The sequence below is a fragment of the Protopterus annectens genome, chromosome 6.part0 (genome assembly GCF_019279795.1).
Source record: "Protopterus annectens isolate FY-2018-M chromosome 6.part0, PAN1.0, whole genome shotgun sequence".
Lineage (NCBI taxonomy): Eukaryota > Metazoa > Chordata > Ceratodontiformes > Protopteridae > Protopterus > Protopterus annectens.
Window position 1 is genome coordinate 1,295,034,391 of NC_056737.1, and position 13,800 is coordinate 1,295,048,190.

At 38.5% G+C, this 13,800-nt stretch overlaps 1 protein-coding gene across 1 annotated transcript in view; it reads left to right on the plus strand.

Moving 5' to 3' along the window:
- ACVR2A (activin A receptor type 2A) overlaps positions 1 to 13,800 on the plus strand; it is a 1,507,426-nt gene that overhangs the window by 1,252,544 nt on the left and 241,082 nt on the right. Inside the window, exon 7 of the mRNA XM_044074861.1 lies at positions 3,561 to 3,706. Coding sequence (XP_043930796.1) covers positions 3,561 to 3,706 — 146 coding nt within the window. The remainder of the gene's footprint in view (positions 1 to 3,560; positions 3,707 to 13,800) is intronic.

Sequence of the window (13,800 nt, forward strand, 5' to 3'; positions counted from 1 at the left end):
ATAACTTCAGCAAGAAGAGTGTCTGAGTTACAGGCACTAATGGCTGTGGAACCCTTCATTATTTTCAATGCTGACATGGTTTCCCTCAGGACTAACCCCTCCTTTATGACTAAGGTTGTGTCCAGTGTGGCTCTAAACCAATCCATAAATTTGCTAACCTTCTTCCCTAACCCTCAGAATAAAGGGGAAAGAATCCTGCACTCCATGGACGTGCACAGACAGCTCAGGTTCTACCTTGACAGGACTAAGCCTTTCAGAAAATCTGACCAGCTGCTAGTCAGCTTTGCTACAGGGGCAGAGGGTAAGGCCATTTCAAAGCAAACTATTTCCAAATGGATAGCACACTGCATCCATTTCTGCTACAAGCACCATGGAAAACTTACCCAACAGGGGATCAGACCACATTCCACTAGGGCTACTTCCACCTCTACAGCATTTTTCAGGGGAGTCCCTACCAGGGACATTCTGGAAGCTGCAATCTTGGAGTTCTGTACACACCTTCACCATGCATTACCACTTACCAATCTTTTCTAAATCCAGAGCTGGATTTGCTACAGCAGTCTTGCAAGGCCTACTAGCCAGCCCTAACACTTCTTGACTGCCTCCACCCTTCCTCAGCTTTGGGAATCAACCCGTGTGTGATGACTGCAACATTGAAACAAGAACATAGTACAGTTGTGTACACTTACCATAAATGTAGATGTTCAAGTTTATTCACTGTTGCAGTTCTGGTTTCCCTCCCTCCAACCCCCTGGCTTTCTCTATCTTTCTACCTCTCCTCTTTATGGCCATTCCTAATAGCATTGGTATTTACTTTTTACTGGTGGTGTTCCCCACCATATACTAGCTTCCTGTTTGGGGGCTCCTGACATTTGGGGCAAGAAAAACTGATGTAATGGTTTCGGCTGCCTGTTTTATACCCCTGACGACCTGATGTCATGGAAGAAGCGACAGCATCCAACGCAGAAATCCTAAGATTCTGGTATTCAGGCCAACTGAGGGCTACCTGCAGGCAGATAACCCAAGTGTGATGACTGCAACAGTGAATACACTCGAACATCTACATTTATGGTAAGTGTACACAACTGTACTTTCTCCAGGTTCATCCTTAACAACCTCCAAAATCCTTGTTCATTATCCCCAACTCCCCTTCCAAATTCATGTTCAGTGGTTGTTGTATATTCTCCACTTCTCCCCCCAAATTCATCTTCACTATTTGTTGCCCAGTCACATCCTCTGCACCATGATTGTAGCCAAGCATACATGGTTTAAGCTGGTGTGCCTGTACACTTTTAAGAGAACAGCTCCCTGCCAAGCATAAGGGTGTCGCTATGACTTCTAGTCCTCCACATTAATAAAAATAAAATGGTACAAATGAGTGTAGAGAAAATAATTCTGTCTACGATGGTGGATGCTTATGTTACTCGCTACCTGGTTGAAGTATTTTAATGTAATCATTGTGCTGCATCTGGAACTGTACATTTAGAGTGTTACTGCTGAAAAAAGAAGGGTTAGCAGCACAGGAGTTGGATGTACCAATCAAAAAATTCTGAATACTTCCTTGAGTGGGTGCTAATGTGCTGAAGTGTGCATTTCCAAACATCCTGACTTGCACCCCTGCTTCTCATCTCCTGAATTTGTTCTCTGAGCCTTGCTTATCCTTTTAAAGGGTTCTACAGTAGTTAGTGCTAGTGCCTCACAGTTGTAAGGCCTAGGTTTGGTACTGATTAGTGTATGTTGTTTTTGCACTTTAATTATGTTCATTTATGGTTTTTACAATTGCTCTAGTTTCCTTCCACCTCATAAGGCCTGCTTATTGATTTGTTTCTCTAAGTCATCCATGCTTTTAGCTTTCTCTTTTGTTTATGCTCTGCTTTTTTCATGGCTGAAAAGGGGCAAGAAGATCAGTCAACTTACCTAGCTGTCAAATGATTACAAACCTAAACCTGTATGAAACAGTCAAGCATTTTAAAGCTCTAGGACACTGAGATTCCCCCCTTTCATTCTGCTGGAAGATGTTTTAATGATTAAATAGAAAGAGGCGTGCAAAGTGTCAAGAATCTATGTGCAAATGTAAACATTTGCTGTAGCAGTGTGCATATGTTTGACCACCAGCATTTTATTAATTTTGAGAAAGAAAGCATTAAGTCATCGAGTTCTGCTGTTTGTGGCTTTACAAAAAAGTGCATACTTTTATTTTTCCGTATAAAATGTGTAAGCAGTGTTTTTGTTGTGTTATTTGGGAGTCTTGTTGGTTTGTCTTAGTATGGGTTATCTTGCACTTGAAATAAATTTAATTGTACTGCAAGATTAAATTTGCAGGAGTCTGAAAAGATTCCTTTGTATTATTTGCACTGTAATAACATAGTTGCTGATAGAACTACACTTGGTCATGCCTTTGTTTCACCTACAATGTTTTTCATGTTTCTAGGGCCAAAATACTAACTCTGCCCCAAATGACTTGAAATGACTGGTGACCCAGGAGCTTGAGGAGCCAGTGAGGAAATGAGAGGGTGACACTAGGTCACCCATCATGGTGGGAGCGAGGTAGACTTGCCTCTTCATTACCACTGAGAAAAAGTAGTAAAGTAGTGCACAGTATCTAGCCGGGAAGCCTCAAGTCATGGACTTATGTCCCAAAATGAAACATTCAAAGGAAAGACATGGCAGCACCCTGTACCTGAACCATGCACTTCAACTGCTGGAGTAGAGTTAGGGCCAGAATATAGGTAAAATTTCATGGCTGCATGAATGATGGCCACACCATGACCAGCTCTCTCCATTTCAGTGGGGAAAAATGGCAAAGCCAAAGCAACAGCTGAGTGGTTAGCTTTTCCAGCATAGTTCATACATTAAAAATTGGTAATTTTATTTTAATCTTGAAATACATTTTTGTTGACCATTTGGGTGGAGCCCTACATTTAATCTGCTTTTTCTCAGAAAATAAAAGACATGGAACAAAATGTTTATCACTGATGCTCATGCAAAATGGTACCACTTAATTGTTACATTGTGGCATTATCTGATGTGCATTACTAATGTTTTACTATCTTTGCCTCCCTTCCTCTTGTTGTATCACTGCAGTCAGCTGCCAGAACAAGTCAGCATTCTGTTTTGACAAATGCTTCTTTTATACATTGTACAAGTCTTTAAGTTGTGATGGTTCTTTGATTTCTTAGAAGTCATTACTGAGCTGTTCAAGTCTTCTGTAGTGTAATGTCAAAGACCAGTTTTGTGAAGCAGCCCCAAATCCTTTTCTCACTAATGGAGATGGAGGTAGGTACAAGTAATTCTACACCGATGTGGAGTAGGAATGGATGCAATTGGTTTCTGTACCACTCTTGAAAGTAAATAACAAATAGTTATGGGACAGAGGTATGGTTTTGCATTGTGATTGATTAGCCCAAGTGTTAGTGGACTAATATAAAGATGGCCAGGTATCTTGCCTGAGCAATTAGTGAAATAGGTCAGCTGATGGTTAACTTTTGAAATGCATTTACCAGTGTCATGTACTTTTCAAGAAAATGAGCCAAATTGATTCTTGCTTTCAATTTGTACAGGGCTCGCTTACTGATTATCTCAAGGCTAATGTTGTTAACTGGAGTGAATTATGCCACATTGCAGAAACAATGGCCAGAGGACTGGCTTATCTTCATGAGGATATACCAGGACTAAAAGATGGGCATAAGCCTGCTATAGCTCACAGGTGAAACTGAAAATTATTTGTGTTTATGTATTTGTTTAAAATTGTTAGCTAGTGTATAGCATGATCTACATTTTTAGACTCAATTTCACAACAGAGTCTAAGTAACTTGATATTAAGATGCGAGAATGAGTCATGTAGAACAGTTAGTGCAGCAGTTTGTTGTATGTTCTGTTATGTTATCCAGCAGAATGGGGCATCCTATCTAAAAGCCTTCCATTTGTCTTGTGAGGCATGTTCAGGGATGTCTAATATTGTTGTCCAGTACATAGCAACTTCAAATGAATTGTCAGTTTCTGCAAATATTAAGCATGCATTGTTTACTTTGTTTGTAGCAGACTTAATGGACTACTTTGTGCCTTTATTTGGCGTATTGTATAGAAAGCACATCAGAGTGTGCAACAGTTCTTTTTTGGTCAGATGTCTGTTTCCTTATTCAAAATGAGCCATGCCCAGAAGCCTAGTTATCTTTGTGATCTGGCTGTTTGGCAGGGATTGAAAAATACTTTGCACAGCCATACTTGTGTGTCACTGGTGAGGTTCCTTGAAGGAACCAGACTAGAGAAAACTGATTTAAAACATGATATATTTTTATTTCATACTGTAAACTGTTGGTACCTTTGTAAACTTTTATTTAATCTGCACTGTTTTTTTCCTGTTTCTGCGATGGTGTGACTTTTTCTTTTAAATGAAAAAGAGCAGTAAAGGACAATAAATTTATTTGAAATTTAAAATGAAACTTCTTGTAGTTTCACAGGAAGGACTTTAAATGCTTGTATGTACTTGTTACACAAGGGATAGGCAACAGGAAAGCCAAGCAGACTCAGATCTCTTGATAAAACAGTCCCTGTAAACATTAGAACCACAGGTCTGTGCCTATTTCAACAGATCAACAAATCACAGTGGAGAGAGAGATTCCAAACACAGTGACTACCCCTTCTCTGTATCCAAAATTCCTGTCCAAATCAAGTAATATGACACAGTCTCTTCCTTTAAAAAGGATTTAGACATGGCCGGCCTTAGGCATAGGCGAACTAGGCAACCGCCTAGGGCGCCATAAAGGCCGGCCTCATAAGGGGCGCAAAATCGCAAAACAAACCAACGTTAAAAAGTGAAAGTTTCTTCACTTTTTAACATTGCGCCCGATGCCCGCTTGTGCACAGTAGCAATGCGCCCTCCCCCCACGAGTGACAACACGAGCACACATCGATAGAACGGCCCCCCTCCCTACGTTGTTCTTCTTCCCCCCTGCGTGATGTATGCCACTTAAGGTGGTATTGCAGCATCAGACAGGAATATCCTGCAGCCTTTCTTTATGCATGTGTCGCTCCCTCATCAGATTCATTTGGTATGATTATGGCACACGTTCTGCTAAAACATTTTGCTAAAATTATTATTAGCATAACCATACATTTTTCACACTTTACTAGCCTTCTTTAACCTACTCTTCAGTGGCTTATAAGACTGGGTATTTAAATCCAATGTTATTCTACAAGATACTTCTACTGTCATTGGTGAAATGACCAAAATTATAGATTAATTATTGATCGGTAACCATAAGGTATCTCAGGTTTTTTCTTCTTTCGGTTAGTGTGGTCATCTGTCTAGCAGTCGCATATAACATTTAATTGAGATGTTTCCATAAAACCAAACAGATGCATCAAACTAGCAGTGTTGTCTAATTCTATCAGTGATTAATACCGGGTGGTCTCCTAAAAAAAATCAGACCAAATCCCACAAACCTTGCAAATTGTCCCTCCACCCCACTCTTAAGTAAATCAGCTTCTTGTGAACGTTCAAACTCTTGAGCATCCTCTATCTACTTTACCACTCAAGGACCAAACTGTATTTTGAAATGGCTTATGTACACAGTCTCCTTCTGGTTCAAGATAAACTATTCCATTTTACCATTAGAGAGGTCACCAGAGATAGGTCACTGTAATTAGCTAAAGAAATAAAATATATTTTATAGCCATACACATTCAGAATCAGACACAACAGGCATGGTGTTTGAAAACAGCTCTGATAATCATAGCAGGGTAAGTTAAAGCCTACTAGAAAACACTGGAAGGAGATAGAAACAAGAAGATTGCAATTAAAGAAAATAATATGGAGATCACATGATAGAAAAAAGTCTGGAATGTGGTGCTGCAGTAGCGTTGTCGCCTCACAGTTACACGCTGTCCGATTCGAATCTCAGCTAGAGCGTCTTCTGCGTAGAGACATGCGTGAATGGGCGTACCTTCGTTGAAGGTTGTGCATCAGGGCTGGTAACTCGCCACGTAAAAATCAACTACCAATCATTAGCTGGAAAAGCCGAAAGGCACAACAACAACAACAACAACAACAACAACAGACTGCAAGGATGTAGGGCATTGTGGATCGAAAAGGCATATTTATTACTCTTATTGAAGACAGAGAGGACATTTGCTAAACCAAAGATAATTTGATATAGTTTGTTTATTGGTACAAGAAGAAACATGCTTTTGTGGCTCTTGTGGCAAACAGGAAAACACCTTATGGTAGAGAGTCGCCATGATTTATTTACTGGTGAGCTCTTTGCGCCAGACTGCAATTTGCTGATGCCGTAAAGTGGTTCAAATGGCAAAAACTAAGGTACAAGGTGACTTTTCCAGACAAGTTAAAAGTATTTTTTATCTGGCATGCAACTATTCACAAATGCAAAATTGGCAGTGTCTCATATGCTGAAAACATTTCAGCTGCAGGAAATGAAGGCTGAAAAAACAGAGTAGACAAGTTCTAAACTAATGACTAATAAGTAGAACTCTGTGAGAGTTGAGGGTGAGTGTGAAGAGCATGGAGACCAAGACAAGACGGTACAACTAATTATGTGTCCTGCAAATGAGTATTATTGAACAGAAAAAGTTTATTTACCTCCATGAGAAAGATATATATATATATATATATATATATATATATATATATATATATATATATATACATACATACATACTGGGAGGATTTCATATGGATGTGGGGAATTCAAACATTAATATTGAAGCTTTTGGTTGAAAGTCATTTATTAATATTTTAAAGTACACTGTTATCTGGTATTTCATTGTATCATATTAATACTAAACATGTACATGGAAGACTGATCATTGTAATGATCTTGTCTTCAACACAGCAACATATGTACAAAGGGTATAATGACCATGCTGCAAAGACACTGACTTGAATGTAACTCAAGTATTTTTTTTAATAACAGAATTTCCTTCTTCTTATTCCTCAAGTCCAAAGAGAAGACCTTTTGGGGGACACCAGATCGGGGCACAAAAATAGGCTAGCTACATGTCTGGCTATATGCACAGACTTAATCGCTAATACACTCGCATTCAACTCACTAGTAGATATATAGATATATACTGAGATACTAATTTGGATACAATAGTAAATGAATAAAAAGTCAAGCGTATGTTAAATTTAATAATGAATTCAATAAGGAAAGCACATTTGTAAAAATTACAACTACAATGATTTAGTTTGTTTTTCAAAATAAATGCATAAACAGTATGGGAATTATAAAGTTAAATGTGATAAAATGTGTGGAAATTGCAAATTTGGGTGCTGATATTTTTTTGAAGAGCATGGTTAAAAGAAAGTTTATTATACATATTAACAAAATGAAAGTGAATTTCCAAACAGCACTATGCTATGAACATTGACTTCAATGTATTATTAGTCTCATTGAAAATTAATGCAGAATATAGAAATTTCAAAGATGACTGCTGTTTGTAACAACTAGAAAGAGAAATAAAATCCAGATATCTAATTATGCTAAGTTCAATGCCCACATTTTATAGACAGTTTTTTTAAATACATTAATCTCTTTTTCTATGTTAATAACAGAGCAATGGCAGTATCACCGTTTCCTGAGTAACACATAAATTATCTATTAACATTATAAGCTGCTTAATAGTACTATTCTCCCCTTCCCCTAAACTTTGTCCCATTGTTGCCATTTTATTTTGGCTTTGGCTTGGTTGACCTCTCAGACTCATGCAACCCCATTACCTTTAACACCTGTATTATTGCAACCACTTGGTTAATATTCAAAGAAGTTTTTAATTTCTAATGTCTTATTATATTCTTTTTTTTGCTGCTGATGTTGCCAAATGCATGCATTTTTGGTGCTTGTGCGTGTGTGTGTGTGTGTGTGTGTGTGTGTGTGTGTGTGTGTGTGTGTGTGTGTGTGTGTGTGTGTGTGTGTGTGTGTGTAACTACCTTCAACCCTATGTGATAATTCAAGAGCAATGCCTCTCTGGTTAGCTAATATTCCATCTTACTGATTCAAACCAGGAAAGAATACATCTGCCTTGTAAAGTTCTGCAATTATGGGGAATCTCAGAAAATATGCTCACAGTTTATTCTTTTGGATGGAAACATTTCCAGCAACTGAGGGAGATGGCTTGGAAAATTTTAGTCTAAATGGGAATATAAAAATATCTATGCAGTGATTTCCACACAAAAACTATAATCTGGATTTAGTTGCATAACCGGGGTGGGGGCAAGGCAATTTCCTTCCACTGGGAGACTGTTATCATTATTTCTAGACTGGTCTCCCACTCCAAAACCAATCCCTGAGATCTCTACATCACGGCTTAATATCCTCAACTTACTGCTACTTTCAAATTTACCTGGTGTATTCTATGCTTTGTTAGAAACTACACCAGTTCTGGGATCCACTTTCATATTCAGGGACTTTTTTCTGTATCTATACTCAGCCAAGAGCCCCTGGAGTTGAAGACAATACTTTTCTAGTAAATTAAAAATAACCCTGGCTTCCAGAAGCTTCCTTTCTATACTTACCTACTCCCACAATATTGGCTGGGCCTGTTCTCTGGCCCATATATGACAAGCTTCAGAGGTTTCCTTTCCTTGCTTCCTCTATCTTTGTAGTTACGGAGAGTATTTCCACCTTCCAAGCTTGATAACACTGTGGGTTAAACAGTTTCTGAATCACTGAGGAGGCATAACAGCCCAAATAAGTACCATGTTTTTCTGACCAATCTCAGCCACACACGTGCCCATTTTTTTCTGTTTAAATGTGTGTTGCAGGCCAGTGAATTCAATCTCTTTTCTGAGAGGGCAGTACACATCAGCCTGTAGCAGATACATTAAATGTGTCTGTGCGGTTTCATAGTATCCTTTTAGATTTGACATCCTAAGCCTTCCCTGCTCTAATGGTGGTGTAAGTTTGTCCTATGTAAGCCCTGACTTCTCACTGCCCCATATCAGTGTTCTGAGATCACTGTCTTTTATGATCCACCAGTCCTCATCTGTCGAGTTAAGATAAGACTGTCCAACATACAACAGAAATGGGACCATAAACATCTTGACTAGCTGTATATTACTATCCAGATTCAGATGCATGACCTTACATTATTTATTATTTTATGTATTATCATTTTATTTCTTCCCACATTTCTTTTACCGTCTGATTTGTGTCCCTTTTTATCCATATGCCTATGTATTTAAGCTTATCATAATCCCAGAGAAAAGGGAAGTTCTGCACTCATTCAAACATCGGTTGGTAATTAAAGGCTACTCTTTTGGTCATAGGCTCATTTATTTTATATCAGGAAAAGAATTGGGTGAATAGGACTGTAGAAAGTGGGAAAGAGCATGCAGAGGAACATACAGAAGGACAATGAGAAGGAAAGAGTGATATGCAGTAGGGGAGGAGATGTATTTTCTTGTGGGACAGGTGCCCTTTTATAAGAAAAATAGAGAGGGTAAGTAGCATAAGGGTGGTGTGGGTAAGAAAAAGGATATAGTGATGGCAGCAACAGCAGACAAACTGATGCAAAAGGGCAGCAGGCACTGAATTTATAGATAAAACATTAAAATTTAAAGTTGTTTGTCAGTAGCAACCACTTCATTAGTTACAGATTTCTTTAATGTAGAATTATTCAAATGGTTTTACTTCTGCAGAGATTGTATCGAGTGATATTGGTGGATTATAATTACAGACGTTTTGAGTGGCCTTTTATGGTTGAAATTTTCTGAAATGGGTAGTTAATTGGTTCATACATTTTGTTTCATTGCTTATTAAAAGAATGTTTAAAACTACACATTTAAAACCCATTCTAACAAGTGGTGCTGTATTATACAAGGAATATAATTTAATACAGTCAGGAAGATGAATAAAAAAGCAAATACGTGTATGCGTGGCCCTAAAAAATGTGTGCAAGTAGTCTGTTATGAAAACAGCCCAAAGGTAAACAATCCTCCACTAGCCAGATGCATTTTCTATGAATCTGGGTTTTCATGTTATTTTAATGAATGTGAGTTTTGCCGTTTCAATGAGTATGGGTTTCAAGGGCAGAGAAGTTTACAGCTCATGCTAAATCTGTATTCATTGCAAGACTGTATTATTTGTTTAGCAAATGGCTATCTGTGTTTGTGTTATTTTATTTCAATATCTGTAAACATTGTGGAAGTAAATAAGAAAACAGTATGCACACTGATAGATTTGAACAATGTGTATGGTAACTGGTGAGAAATAGCCAAGTAATGGAACACTGGAATGGCTGGGGAGGGGGCTGCTGTTGGAGGGTGGGGGTTGCTGCAAGAGGGATTGCTCGGGGGTTCAATCTATTACCCTGCTAGGGCCCTATTTGACTATGATCCAGTTCTGGTATTTAAAGTAGGAAATAAGTACACAGAGGTAGTTGCAGTTTAACTACATTACAAGGTATCTTTTTCTTCTTATCCATTTAAATGATTTAAGGAAATTACTGGAGTGGCTTTCTTGGGGAGTGATTTACCTGTGGGTGTGGCTCAAATAGGGTTGTTTTGTGAGTATGTTGTGGGTAGGGAGTAAGGGGGCGCCGGAGCACTACTTCGACTAGGGTGCCATTTCAGCTAAGGCCGGCCCTGGATTTAGACAGTTGAATGGCTGTTCATAAATTCAGCCCGGTATGACTAGCCTATCGCTCTGTGGAAAACAAGGTAATGTCTAAAGATGGTTACTGGCAATGTGTAAATAAATGGTCATGTGGCCCAGTTTTCTTGTATGGTCTGTGATTCTAATGGTCATAAAATACATTAAACTGCACTTCAAAAAAGTAGATGGGCAGAACTGTGATAGGGCGCAATCATTAATATGAGAACAGTAAGTAGATGCGTCCTGTACTGGTAACTAATACATTGCCCCTATGTGGAAGGAAGGAAATCAATGTAATGTGATGTAATTACACCTGTTTTTGGGTGACAAAAGAAATTTTGTAATCTGTTGACCCTGGGTTCTGTGGAATAGAAGGGGTAAGCAAAGTGCGAAATTGTGTGTGTATGAGTGTGTGTGTGTGTATATATATATATATATATATATATATATATATATATATATACATACATGCACATGCATGCGTGTGTGTGTGTGTCTGTTTATATATATATATATATATATATATATATATATCTGTATAGTTATGTGTGTGTGTGTGTTTATATATATATATATATATATATATATATATATATATGATATAAAATGTGTGTGTGTATGTATACGTGTATGTGTTATGTATATATATATATATATATATATATATATATATATATATATATAGATATACATACACACACACACACACACACACACACACACACACACATATAGTGGATATAAAAAGTGTACACACCCCTGTTAAAATGCCAGGTTTTTGTGATATAAAAAAATTAGACCACAATAAATCATTTCAAAACTTTTCCCACTATTAATGTGACCTATAACCTGTGCAATTCAATTGAAAAACAAACAAATCTGTTAAGGGAAAAAATATAAAAAATAAAAAACGTACAATAAACTGGTTGCATAAGTGTGCACACCCTTAAACTAATACTTTGTTGAAGCGCCTTTTGATTTAATTACAGAATTCAGTCTTTTTGGGTAGAAGTCTATCAGCATGGAACTTCCTGACTTGGAAATATTTGCCCACTCTTCCTTGCAAAAGTTCTCCAAATCTGTCAAATTGCGAGGGCATCTCTTGTGCACAGCCCTCTTCAGGTCACCCCACAGATTTTCTGTTTGATTTAGGTCATGGCACTGGCAGGCCATTCCAAAATTTCTTCTGGTGAAGCCATTCTTTTGTAGAAGTGGATATATGCTTGGGGTCATTGTTGTGTTGAAAGGTGAAATTCCTCTTCATCTTTCTAGCAGATGCCTGAAGATTTTGGGCCATAAGTGACTGGTATTTGGAACTGTTCATAATTCCCTCCACCTTGACTAAAGCCCCAGTTCCAGTTGAAGAAAAGCAACCCCTAAAGCATGATACTGCCACCACCATGCTTCACCGTGGGGATGGTGTTTTCTTGGTGATGTGAAGTGTTGTTTTTACGCCAACTGTACCCTTTGGAATTGTAGCCAAAAAGTTCAACCTTGGTCTCATCAGATCATAACACATTTTCCCACATGCTTTTGGGAGACTTGATGTATTGTTTTGCAAATTTTAGCCAGGCTTGAATGTTTTTCTGTGTAAGAAAAGTCTTCCATCTTGCAACCCTTTCCCCTAGTCCAGACATGTAGAGAATATGGGAGATTGCTGTCACATGTAGTACACAACCTGTACTTGCCAGAAATTCCTGCATCTCCTTCAGTGTTGCTGAAGGTCTCTTGGCAGCCTCCCTGACCAGTTTTCATCTTGTCTTTTCATCAATTGTGGAGGGATGTCCAGTTCCTTGCAACGTCACTGTTGTCGCATATTGTCTCCACTTTTTGATGACTATCTTCACTGTGTTCCATAATATATCCAATGCTGTGGAAATTGTTCTGTACCCTTCTCCTGACTGATATGTTTCAACAATGAGATCCCTTTGATGCTTTGTAAGCTCTTTGTGAACCATGGCTTTTGCTGTAGCAGGCAACTGAGTAAATGTCAGGAAAATCCTATTAGGACAGCTGAACTTTATTTGCAGTTAATCAGAGTCTCTTTAATTGATGGCAGGTGTGTACCCAAGAAGACTGAATGCTGTAATTCAATCAAAAGGTGCTTCAACAAAGTATTAGTCTAAGGGTGTGCACACTTATGTAACCAGCTTATTGTATGTTTGTTTTTCAATTGAATTGTACAGATTATAGGTCACATTAAAGATGGGAAAAGTTTTGAAATGATTTATTGTGGTCTCATTTTTTTGCCTAGGGGGCAGTCCAATGTCCGGTCAGTATACCAAAGCCTTAAGTTGTAATAGGGATGTCATATGTCACACATATGCTCCCTGCACATGGCATAGGGCATAAAGGTGATGTATGGATGTACCTTCCTCAAGACTTCTTTACTGCCAGTCTGAATACCAACTTTGATTGTCAGTCTGAATGCTATTTTGTCTGCTGTTTGCCAGGCAGTTTCCAGATAAGTGCCCCATTGGGCTGTTTCTTCTTATTTTTATTTTTTGCTGGTTGTTGGTTTACTTGTCATCCAGAAGCTCCTCTCAAGAAGCCGAAGGAGCAGGTTTTGTCTGATGAGGACTGTTTGGCCTGTTCCTCCCAGATTCTTTCTCCCTTGGATTATGGTTCAGAGGAGAGGACTGTATTAGTCCTGTTTCTCCTTTTGAAGAGATTTCCTTTGGGGATGAAGTTTTTTTTAAATGGGATTGTGTCCATGTTTCTGATGTTCAGACGAGGTATTACAAACTCCTTCAGATAGTCTCCGAAGCCCTCTGCTGTTCCTCTTTTCTGCAGCTTCTCAGGTTCCTGATTCTCAGCCCCCTTCTCCTAAAAAGACCGATAGTTTTTATAAGGTACCTGATGATTGCAAATTTCATAACAAATGTCTCTCACCTGACCCTTCTGTTATTTCTGCCTCTTCTGGTAAACCTTCTAAGTTTTTGCCTTCTACTAAGCTGCTCCACTCTGACAGTGACAGAAGAACTATGGAGAGGTTGGGTAAAGAAGTGCACACTGGTGCTAATCTGGCTTTCCGGACTGTCAGTCAGCAGACCAATATCTCCAGGTATATTCTGGCTGCTCTTTCTCAGGCTTTTCAGGTTATTTCAGATCTTCCTTATTCTGAGGAGAGGGGTTCCAGCCCTCTCTTTGTTAGGCTCATCTTCACAAGTAGTAAATGTAGTTATGA